Source organism: Schistocerca americana, chromosome 7, assembly GCF_021461395.2.
Source record: "Schistocerca americana isolate TAMUIC-IGC-003095 chromosome 7, iqSchAmer2.1, whole genome shotgun sequence".
Taxonomy (NCBI): domain Eukaryota; kingdom Metazoa; phylum Arthropoda; class Insecta; order Orthoptera; family Acrididae; genus Schistocerca; species Schistocerca americana.
Window position 1 is genome coordinate 165,677,197 of NC_060125.1, and position 12,359 is coordinate 165,689,555.

Genomic DNA, 12,359 nt, shown 5'->3' on the forward strand with positions numbered 1-12,359 from the left:
CTCTAAGCGCTATGGAACGTAACTGGTTCAAATGGCTCTGAGCACTATGCGACTTAACTTCTGAGGTCATCAGTCCCCTAGAACTTAGAACTACTTAAACCTAACTAACCTAAGGACATCACACGCATCCATGCCCGAGGCAGGATTCGAACCTGCGACGTAGCGGTCGCGCTGTTCCAGACTGTAGCGCCTAGAACCGGTCGGCCACTCCGGCCGGCTATGGTCATGAATTTGTCGAAACCAGATAACTCCTTCCTGCTACGTTGTGTTATCCCCACGTCACACAAAGTTCCTGCGCTGATCCCACACAGCCGAATATGGATTTCTTGAGACTGAGATATCACCTGTCTCCTTTGACCAATGACGTCATCACCATGGTGAAAACCCCTGTCTCGAGCGTATCAAACTTGGCGACAGAAACATCGATCACAACACCCGCGAAAATACAAACACCACGCGAACTAGTACACTGACTAAACCCAATGAAATTACGGGGACAACCGCGGAAAGAAGGGGTTTAGGGTGAGGATAAAATAAAAATTCAAAAATGAAAATGCAACACATTAACAAGACCAAGTCGGCCGGAGTGGCCGAGAAGTTCTAGGCGCTACATTCTGGTACCGCGCGACCGCTACGGTCGCAGGTTCGAATCCTGCCTCGGGCATGCGTGTGTGTGATGTCCTTAGGTTAGCTAGGTTTAAGCAGTTCTAAGTTCTAGGGGACTGATGAGCTCAGAAGTCCCATAGCGCTCAGCGCCATTTGAACCATTTAACAAGAAAAAAAACAATCGAAAATGCCTAAAAAAAGCAAACTACAAAACCATGCAAAAAACACCATAAGATCGCTTTATGCCACTCTCCATTTAAACTATTTAGCTCATAGTCTAATGTCCAGTTCACCTACATAGCTCAACCCTAGACCACAATACCAATAACCCCTCCGCAGAAACCTCAAAAGCCTATATTCCAATCTCCTGTTCACCACTATAGCTCAGCCCTAGACCAAGATGCCAGTGAGTCCTCCCCATAACTGTAAAATCCGGTATCCCAATTTCCAGCTCAACTATATAGTCATACGCTAGACTAGAATACCAATAACCCCCCCCCCCTCCCCCAACACACACACACACACACACACACACACACACACACACACACACACACACAAAAAAAATCACAAAAGCTGCTACCCAACCTTCAGTGCACTTACATACCACAACCATTCACTAAAAGTGCACTTACGGTGTGAGCGGCTTTTCCTGTTGCGTGTTGCATTTTGTAACTGTATGTATGGTGAATAATGGGATGTGAACCTGACAGATGATCAGTCGGATAGTACAAGGCGGCGCAAGCCGTAAGAAAATAGTTTTTGAAAAACATCGTAAGTGAATCAATGTTTTTTTATTTAAATCATGGGATAAGGTAGGTAAATCAGTGTTCATTAATAATAGAGTTGCATGTTCGATATATTACTAAACACTAACCCACTTACCTCCAACTTCAATATAATTAAAAACATTGATCCACATACTCGGTGGTTACGCAGGCACCTAAGAGTAAAGCTTAAATTTTACGACATATTGTGTTTTACATGAAAGCATTCTGCAAATACATTCCATTGTGCCAACACGTAACTTCGTAGACTTCACATCACATTAAATGTAGCACATTAAATGACACAATAACGTACCTCACAAAGATATCGCCACCACATAATTAAACTACTAAAGGACGCCAATTCTTCTTACAACGCTCCAAAGCAAACACACCGAGGTTCGATGACATCACACAACACATCGTGGCACATCGCAACCACATAATGGATCGAAGCAGACGGGTGTTATCCTACAACAAAATATACCCGCCGTAGCACATACACATCACATCATCGCCCTGGCTTACGTCAGTTGTGGTGAGTAATGATCGCCTGGTAGCAGAAATACACCATCTTCAGTCCTCTCATTAGACCAATGTGCCTTTTTGGGCGCGAGAAATATTTTGTCAGGTGAGCTACACACCTACATCTACATATGTGCTATGCGCTTCGCAATCAAGTGCCTGGCAGAGTGTTCATTGAACCACCATGAAGCTATTTTTCTACCTATCTTTCCTCGAACAGCAAGAAAAACGAAAACTTACTGTGTAAGCTCTGATTTCTCTTATTTTATTACGATGATCATTAATGTCTAAGTAGGTCGTTTCTGGCATTTGGAGAACAAATTTGTTGACTGGAATTTCGTGAAAAGATCCTGCCGCAACGAAAAACGCCTTTATTTTAATGACTGCCATTCCGTCTCACTTATAATATCCGTGACACTCTCTTCCCTTTTTCGCCATAATACAAAACGAACTGTTATTTTATGAACTTTTTCACCATCCTTCGGGTTCGATCCTAACTGACGCGGGTCCCACACCACCCAGAAATACTCCAGAAGAGGACTGAAAAGCACAGTGTAGACAGACTGTTTAGTAGATGTCACGGATCCCCTGCACTCCGTAGTTAGTATTTCCAGGTTCGTAGTCTCAGCTTTGCAAGAACTTATATAATGAATATAATTCCCATGCATTAGAATCTGACTGTTATTCTCAATGGTCTTAATGATTTCTTGCTTCTCAGGACCATGAAAGTTGCAGCACAAGCGCTTAAAATACCCAGAACCTCGACTTAACCGAAGTTTACGTAATATATCTGTGTCCTAACACATCTCAACAGCGTCTCTCCCACTTGGCTTTCAGTGACAAACAAGGCATACTTACCCTAATGTCAATGCAACTATTATGTTTTGACCACTTAACGCAGAAAATTCAGAAAAGATCAAATTAATTTTCAATATTATGTGGTAATTATCATATATTATCTCCACCTCTTTGTAATTATCAATAATCTAAAATTATAATTTAGCTTCCTGTTTTCAGCAGACAGAGAACTTGGTCTCGCTAGTTATGATAATTGTCAAAACAAAACTACAGTTGTTTAATGTTACCCTTTTTCGGAACAATACGTTTCAGGATTTATTTATTGATTCACTGTCACAAAAATCTAAATATGTTGTTACTTTCAATATATGTGATGATTTCGAGTGTTTATAATTTCGATGTGACAGGCAATTTACGTATTTAATACGTATTTTATCCCAACACAATAAATGGTCCAAATGGCTCTGAGCAGTATGGGACTTAACTTCTGATGTCATCAGTCCCCTAGAACTTAGAACTACTTAAACCTAGCTAACCTAAGGACATCACACATATCCATGCCCGAGGCAGGATTTGAACCTGCGACCGTAGCGGTCGCGCGGTTCCAGACTGTAGCGCCTAGAACCACGCGGCCACTCCAGCCGGCCCCCATACAACACTTTTGACATATTCTACACTCCTGGAAATTGAAATAAGAACACCGTGAATTCATTGTCCCAGGAAGGGAAAACTTTATTGACACATTCCTGGGGGCAAATACATCACATGATCACACTGACAGAACCACAGGCACATAGACACAGGCAACAGAGCATGCACAATGTCGGCACTAGTACAGTGTATATCCACCTTTCGCAGCAATGCAGGCTGCTATTCTCCCATGGAGACGATCGTAGAGATGCTGGATGTAGTCCTGTGGAACGGCTTGCCATGCCATTTCCACCTGGCTCCTCAGTTGGACCAGCGTTCGTGCTGGACGTGCAGACCGCGTGAGACGACGCTTCATCCAGTCCCAAACATGCTCAATGGGGGACAGATCCGGAGATCTTGCTGGCCAGGGTAGTTGACTTACACCTTCTAGAGCACGTTGGGTGGCACAGGATACATGCGGACGTGCATTGTCCTGTTGGAACAGCAAGTTCCCTTGCCGGTCTAGGAATGGTAGAACGATGGGTTCGATGACGGTTTGGATGTACTGTGCACTATTCAGTGTCCCCTCGACGATCACCAGTGGTGTACGGCCAGTGTAGGAGATCGCTCCCCACACCATGATGCCGGGTGTTGGCCCTGTGTGCCTCGGTCGTATGCAGTCCTGATTGTGGCGCTCACCTGCACGGCGCCAAACACGCATACGACCATCATTGGCACCAAGGCAGAAGCGACTCTCATCGCTGAAGACGACACGTCTCCATTCGTCCCTCCATTCACGCCTGTCGCGACACCACTGGAGGCGGGCTGCACGATGTTGGGGCGTGAGCGGAAGACGGCCTAACGGTGTGCGGGACCGTAGCCCAGCTTCATGGAGACGGTTGCGAATGGTCCTCGCCGATACCCCAGGAGCAATAGTGTCCCTAATTTGCTGGGAAGTGGCGGTGCGGTCCCCTACGGCACTGCGTAGGATCCTACGGTCTTGGCGTGCATCCGTGCGTCGCTGCGGTCCGGTCCCAGGTCGACGGGCACGTGCACCTTCCGCCGACCACTGGCGACAACATCGATGTACTGTGGAGACCTCACGCCCCACGTGTTGAGCAATTCGGCGGTACGTCCACCCGGCCTCCCGCATGCCCACTATACGCCCTCGCTCAAAGTCCGTCAACTGCACATACGGTTCACGTCCACGCTGTCGCGGCATGCTACCAGTGTTAAAGATTGCGATGGAGCTCCGTATGCCACGGCAAACTGGCTGACACTGACGGCGGCGGTGCACAAATGCTGCGCAGCTAGCGCCATTCGACGGCCAACACGGCGGTTCCCGGTGTGTCCGCTGTGCCGTGCGTGTGATCATTGCTTGTACAGCCCTCTCGCAGTGTCCGGAGCAAGTATGGTGGGTCTGACACACCGGTGTCAATGTGTTCTTTTTTCCATTTCCAGGAGTGTAGAATGCACTGAGTTTACGCACTTCTTGAGGCTGCTCAATGAGATATAAACTGCCCAGAAGTAATGACTTTTTACAAATATGTAACTTCTGAAGCTGAATGTTTGGTTCAGATTATGTGTAATTTTGTATTCTTTTGTAGGTTGTTTGGTTTTTGGTTTTTGTTACACAAAGTGTCGTAACTGTCGAAGTGAATCAAGTATCAGCCACAAATTGCTTCTCAAAATGCAAAATATTGTCTTCTGATATGCAATTTTCACAAGCATTTTTGCAGAAACTGTTTGTCACAAACTTTCTTTTATCAGCTCGCCACAATATTACCTGATCAATATAAAATTATGTAAATGTAAATGACATGTAAATGGCGTTCGGTAAGTAATGTAAAACTTTTTTCTGAAAGCAGGTTGGTTTCATTCAGAATTCCAGTACACCATATTATCCACATAGTAACACTCCACTGGACGACGTCGGAGCCAATATCTTGCTGTATCAATAATTCTTCTGTCATCCACGTACAAGTGCGTCCTTCATTGGGCCAGGCAAACGAACTGGGAAGCCACGAGAACCGAAATGTCTGGTGGATGAGGAAGAACGCACCTTTGAGTACCCCAACTGGTGTGTCAGCACTACCAGCAGTAGGGTCTAGTTGAACAGCAAGGTGTTTGATTCTGATCCGTCGATCACCTCGAATGAAAGTGCCGGCACGTTCCAACATTACTGAAATCACAGCTGTCTGCGGTTGGTCAGCACGAGGGAGCACAGGTTTGCGTTATCTTTTTACGACGATGAGAGCCGCCTCGTCCGACGTCTCTCTGTGCTTTTGTTCACTGCCAGGTTTCCGCAGACACTCTCCAAGCACCTATGAATATATGCGATGCTCTGGTTTTCGCCAAACTTAGTGACAGCTCTCTGCTTGGAACACACCTCCTTACAGACGCCATTTTGAAGCCTACGTATAGCGCTGCCACCTGTCGGAACTTCATGAAACTACAGGCGCTGAAGCAGGTACATTTCACGATGTCCCACAACAATTTTCGCATTTTTTTTTTTTTTCAACTGAAACTGGCCGAGTGGAAAAAAAATGTTGCATTACTTATTGAACACGCCTCGTAAGTACACAACTGACTATTAAAATTGCTACACCACGGAGATGACGTGCTACTGACGTGAAACTTAACCGACAGGAACAAGATGCTGTGATATGCAAATGACAAGCTTTCCAGAGCATTTACACCAGGTTGGCGCCGGTGGCGACACCTACAACGTGCTGACATCAGGAAAGTTTCCAACCGATTTCTCATACACAAACAGCAGTTGACCGGCGTTGCCTGACGAAACGTTGTTCTCATGCCTCGTGTAAGGAGGAGAAATGCGTACCATCACGTTTCCGACTTTGATAAAGGTCGGATTGTAGCCTATCGCGATTGCGGTCTATCGTATCGCCGACATTGCCGCTCGCGTTGGTCGAGATCCAATGACTGTTAGCAGAATATGGAATCGGTGGTTTCAGGAGGGTAATACGGAACGCCGTGCTGTATCCCAACGGCCTCTTATCACTAACAGTCGAGATGACAGGCATCTTATCCGCATGCCTGTAGCGGATCGTGCAGTCACGTCTCGATCCCTGAGTCAACAGATGGGGACGTTTGCAAGACAAGAACCATCTGCTCGAACACTTCGACGACGTTCGCAGCAGCTGGGACTATCAGCTCGGAGACCATGGCTGCGGTTACCCTTGACGCTGCATCACAGACACGAGCGCCTGCGATGGTGTACTCAACGACGAACCTGGGTGCACGAATGGCAAAAGGTCATTGTTTCGTATGAATCCAGGTTCTGTTTACAGCATCATGATGGTCGCATCCGTGTTTGGCGACATCGCGGTGAACGCACATTGGAAGCGTGTATTTGTCATCGCCATACTGGCGTATCATCTGGTGTGATGGTATGGGGTGCCATTGGTTACACGTCTCTGTCACCTCTTGTTCGCATTGACGGCACTTTGAACAGTGGACGTTACATTTCAGATGTGTTACGACCCGTGGCTCTACCCTTCATTCGTTGCCCGCGAAACCCTACATGTCAGTAGGATAATGCACGACCGCATGTTGCAGGCCCTTTACGGGGCTTTCTGGATGCAGAAAATGTTCTACTGCTGGCCTGGCCAGCACATTCTCCAGATCTGTCACCAACTGAAAACGTCTGGTCAATGGTGGCCGATCAACTGCCTCGTCACAATACGACAGTCACTATTGATGAACTGTGGTATCGTGTTGAAGCTGCATGGGCATCTGTACCTGCAGACTCTATCCAAGCTCTGTTTGACTCAATGCCCTGGCGTATCAAGGCCGTTATTACGGCCAGAGGTGGTTGTTCTGGGTACTGATTTCTCAGGATCTATGCACCCAAATTGCGTGAAAATGTAATCACATGTCAGTTCTAGTATAATATATTTGCCCAATGAATACCCATGTATCATCTGCATTTCTTCTTGGTGTAGCAATTTTAATGGCCAGTAGTGTAAACAAGGGCCTGCTGAAAGTGAGATGAATTTACTCACGTAACAGGTGGCGTTGGTGTTGCAGGAGGGCGTGGCGGTGGTCAGTGACGGGCTGCGCATGCGTGTTGCTGATACTCATGTCTGCACGGACGCTGCGCCGCTGCGAAGACTGGATGGACGAGGAGAGCCTCTACCGTTCCGGGCTACACGTCAACCCGCCCAAAGGTAGGAGCAAAGGAAGCCCACACTGACCGCAATGTTTCCACATCAACTTGCTGGTACTCACAGTAGGAATGCGTCATGCCACATAAACACCTCATTTCGCTTTCACCCAGCCTGAGAGTGGGTCCATTTTCGTCCTCTTCCACGTATCTCCCCTCCCCCTACATCATTGTTGCGGCTGCTAAAATTCCTTACATATGCTACAGACCGACTTCATGATCTTATCCAGTGGCGGCGGGGTAGATTGGAGAAAGGGGGGGGGGTCTACACCTACATTCTCTGGGAGGTTTGTAGATACAAGTATTAACTTATGACATTTGGTACCTCAGATGCCAAGATACGCATGTCTGCTGATCTATCCACACGAATTACATGGAATCTGTATGTTGCGAGTTTACATACATTAATGAGCCAGACCCTTACGATCACCTGCTTCATAGCTTGTCGGTCCACTTTTGGGACTTAATACAGCAGCGATTCTGTGCGTCATGGATACGAGATGTCCTTGCTAGCTTTTTTGATGTATTCAACACCAGATGTCAACGTCCGGGATACGCAATTCTCATAAATTACGAGCCAGCGGTTTATGAACGTGGAGCTGGCCACCGGTAGCGTTCCAAATCTTTTCCTTTGGGTTCGTATCAGACGTGTTTGGTGGCCAAGACATCAACGTCAGTTCACTAACGCGCTCCACAAACCACTGCAGCACGTGGCTTTGTGCCAAGGAAAGTTAACCTGCTGAAATATGCCACTGCTGTCGGAGAAGACATCAGGCATCAAGGGATGCATTCGGTCCCCAGTAATGTTCAAGTAGAGCACAGCTATGATGGTCTCTTCAAATGTGAATGTCCTCTGTAGAATAACACAGCCATCACTGCCTTGCGTCCATGGGGCGGTGCATGTTTCGATGAATTGTTTGCTTTAATGCCAGCGTATCTGGACACTTCGACTTGGTGTTGAAACGTCCCCTTACAAAAATTATGAAATGACTGTGCTGTTAAACCTCTTACTTTATTTAATTTTCAAACAGCTGAGCAAAACTGAACGTACTCAGACATTTCTCTCTTTACTTATTCTGATCATCACTAAACAGACACACAATATTTTTAGCGTAACGCAATCTGACTTTTAATAATCCCTACAAAAGAATGGCCCTGACTGACAATAAGCTATACCTTTCATGAATCACTTACCTCACAAAAATATTCGTTACTGCAATACAGCGGGCGCCAGTACTGCCAGCTAAATAGAAGATTCTAACTAGTGAAGGCACTAACTACTGATAGACTAAGTTAGCAAATGAAAGATTTCTATAGAGAACAAACAATGTATTTACCTTAATAATGTTCAAAGTCATCATATACGTCCATCTTTACCAGCTTCCTTTTTCTGGCGGATATACGTCCAGATCGTTCACTTATAGTGACCTATCAGAACTATGGCATCTCTCTCTCCACATCCACCACTGCTGGCGGCTCACCTCCAACTGCCCAACGCCACGTTCTGTTTACGTCCAACTGCCCAATAATACAACAGCGAATATTCCAACAATGCCAACCAGCCACAGACTGCACACAGCATAGTCAGTGATTTTCATACAGAGCGCAACGTGGCGTTACCAACATGAAAACCTAAACAGCCTACTTACAGTGTAAGAAGATACGTCATTCATACACGATCTGCAATGTAATCGTAAGTGATGATGTCGTTGAACCAGCATGGGAATATGTAGGGCCGTCTGATGCAGAGCTCCATGTTCAACACTATACAGAACAGTGTGCTCCAAAAGACTCGTGATTGTGCCAGCATTGCGCTCTGTTGTCATATCGGCTTCATATCGCTGCCTACCCTGCTTTACAGAAATGGCAAGACTTCAGTCTCGGCGTTCTGCGATGAGGTCTGCATATTCAACACCTTAATGCCTATTCGACGATTCACCATTCTTCATCCAGTTTCCATAGATGCTCACAGCAGTAGCATTCTAAAAGTCGACTACTCTTGCTGCTTTCGAGATGCTCCTGCCCAGACGCCAGACAACAGCAATCTACGCTTTGTTAAGGTGTTTCATATCAGGATATTTGCTCATTTGCGATCCTTATCGTCGCTTATAATGAGCTTCGATTAGTCTCTGCCCCACCTATAAACGTTCCTTACCTCGTTTTGGGACCGCATCGCATTCAAGCTTGTAGTAACCACAACCAACAGCGGGAACGCCTTGGGCTGCGGATCGGAGCCGCCAGGCGGGGAAGCCGCCGGCGGTGGAGCACGTGCCACCGGGTAAACACAGGACGAGTCGGACGACAGACCAACAACAACTGACAACAACCGACCACGACCGACTACGAGCGACACAACGAGGAAGAGATAAACAACGGAGGCTTGTGGAAACCACAACACCAAACACCAAACGTAAATCCACTCGGAACCAGAGCCAGGCAAATGTCAACAACGAGCAACGACCAGAACGCAGTGCCGCCGAGATAGAAACGAAATCCAGAGCGAGTACCATACTGGCTGGACCAGGGCAGAGCGGGTCCCTGTATACGAAACCGGAGGGTGCGGCTATTGGCCGCTGTCTGCACGTGGCTTAGCGGTGGCGCCCTCGCTGCGCGAGAGCCGCTGCGCGGAATAGCCGCCGCGGAGGCAGAGCCCTCTATGGGCTGACCACGTCCATTTGTTCTGCCGCGTGTTCGACTTCTGAGGCGGAAGGTACTAGAAAGCTTGCAATGTGCAGTGATGATCAATGTACACTGCCTAATGAAAAGTAACCGGACACCTATCAGTAGACGTTAATATTTGGTATGTCCACCCTTAGCCTCTATGGCTGCTCGAAAATTGCTAGCGACACTTTCAGTGAAGTGGAAGATTGGCAGACAGATCTTACTCAAGAACAGAAATCAGAGAAGGTAGTAATGTTGGACGCTGTGGTCGGCAGCAAAGCCGACGATCTAACTCATCCCAAAGATGTTCTGCTGGGTTCAGGCTTCAAGTGTCGCTTGGCACCACAGAAATGTGAACCTCATGGGGAGCTGCTAGACCATTGTACCCAATCGTTTTGAACTCCCTACTGACTGCCATTATGTCATCTAGCATGCCGGCAATGCTTCGCGACTCTCGAATGATTTCTTCCTCTAAATGCGTGCGATTTTTTACAACCATCCTCCGCAGTGCTCGACGGTCCCTCTGCATCATTACGTGAGTTCTGGCTCGTCTTCAGCCATCCAGTGTGGCCGAGCGATTCTTGGCGCTTATGCAGTTGCCTGTCTTTTCTCCAAACGTCTCTTTTTTTCCTGCAGACAACATGTATCCTTTCCCTAATAGCGCATGGTTCTACAGCCTCTCATTTGTCCTGCAGCCATTACATTGCATTTTCTGTCAAACTCATTTTTTACATGGCTGTATTTCCTTTCGCCTGTTCCATTTGCTACAAAATGGTTCAAATGGCTCTGAGCACTATGGGACTTAACTTCTAAGGTCATCAGTCCCCTAGACCTTAGAACTACTTAAACCTAACTAACCTAAGGACATCACACACATCCATGCCCGAGGCAGGATTCGAACCTGCGACCGTAGCGGCCGCGCGGTTCCAGACTGTAGCGCCTTTAACCGCTTGGCCACCACGGCCGGCATTTGCTACAATTTTATGTCTTCTTCTATCATCAGCTGACTTCAGTATTTCCTATGTTATCCGAAGATTTCTAATAGTCCACGTCTTCTTACGTATTTGATCCATTGTGGCTTTCACTAGTACGTATCACAAAGCTACCCACTCGTCTTCTATTGTATTCCTTTTCCCTGTTTCAGTCTATTGTTGCCTAGCACTCCCTCTGAAATACTTAATAACATATCCCAGTCCAATCTCCTTACTTTTTTCCCCTTTTTTAAATTTCTTCAGAAAATTGCAGCTCATAACCAATAAATTATGATCAAAATCCACATCTGCTTCTGAAGATCTCTTACGATCATACAAATTTTAACAGGTATTAGCGCAGATATTCTTGTTCGTGACTGTGAACAGCTTACTGAAGAACATTATATCTGAAATAATGAGGTACCTCTTTAATTAATGTAATTATGCCAAAAGAATATGCATTGTTTTCTGAGGACTTTCTCACAATTCAACTGTGCAAAAACAAAATTACCAAATTTTAAACGGTTCAGCTGTATTTAGTCCTTTATTATTGGTATCTGCCGATCTCATGGCACTAAAAGCCACGTCTTCAGGTGAACATATGACTAAAACATTAGAGTGGAAAAGCTCGGAAACTTTTTACCCAACATTCTTTGTCCGTTCTTTTGTTTTAGTCATATGTTCGCCTGATCGGCTGCTGGAAACAGTATCTATCGCAAAATATCCAGGAGTAACTATCCAGAGCGACCTTAAGTGGAAATACCACATAAAAATATAATAGGAAAAGCAAGTGCCAGACTGAGATTGATAGGAAGAATGTGAAGGAAATGTAACAAGGCGCTTGTTCGACAAATTCTCAGGTACTGTTCATCCATCTGGACCCTTGCTAGACAAGACTGACAGAAGAAGTAGAGGAAATCCAACGAAGAGCGGCGCATTCCATGAAGAGGTCGTTTAAGTCCGTGCGATAGCGTTACAGATACGCTCAACAAACTCCAGCGCAGATGATACGAGAGACGCGCTGTGGATCAAGGAGAGGTGCTTCTCAGGAATAATCGGACAACATATTACTTCCTCCCACACACGTCTCGCGAAATGACCAAGACAGACAGATTCGAGAAATTTGAGCCAATACAGTATTCTTCCCACATGCCATTCGCCAGTGGAACAGGGAAGGGTGGATCAGTTAGTGGTACCAGGAGTACCCTCTACCAC

The 12,359-nt window shown here is 46.3% G+C and overlaps 1 protein-coding gene across 1 annotated transcript in view; it reads left to right on the top strand.

Annotated features, from left to right (window-relative positions):
• LOC124622820 (protein O-mannosyl-transferase TMTC2-like) overlaps positions 1 to 12,359 on the top strand; it is a 902,746-nt gene that overhangs the window by 355,526 nt on the left and 534,861 nt on the right. Inside the window, exon 8 of the mRNA XM_047148612.1 lies at positions 7,377 to 7,516. Coding sequence (XP_047004568.1) covers positions 7,377 to 7,516 — 140 coding nt within the window. The remainder of the gene's footprint in view (positions 1 to 7,376; positions 7,517 to 12,359) is intronic.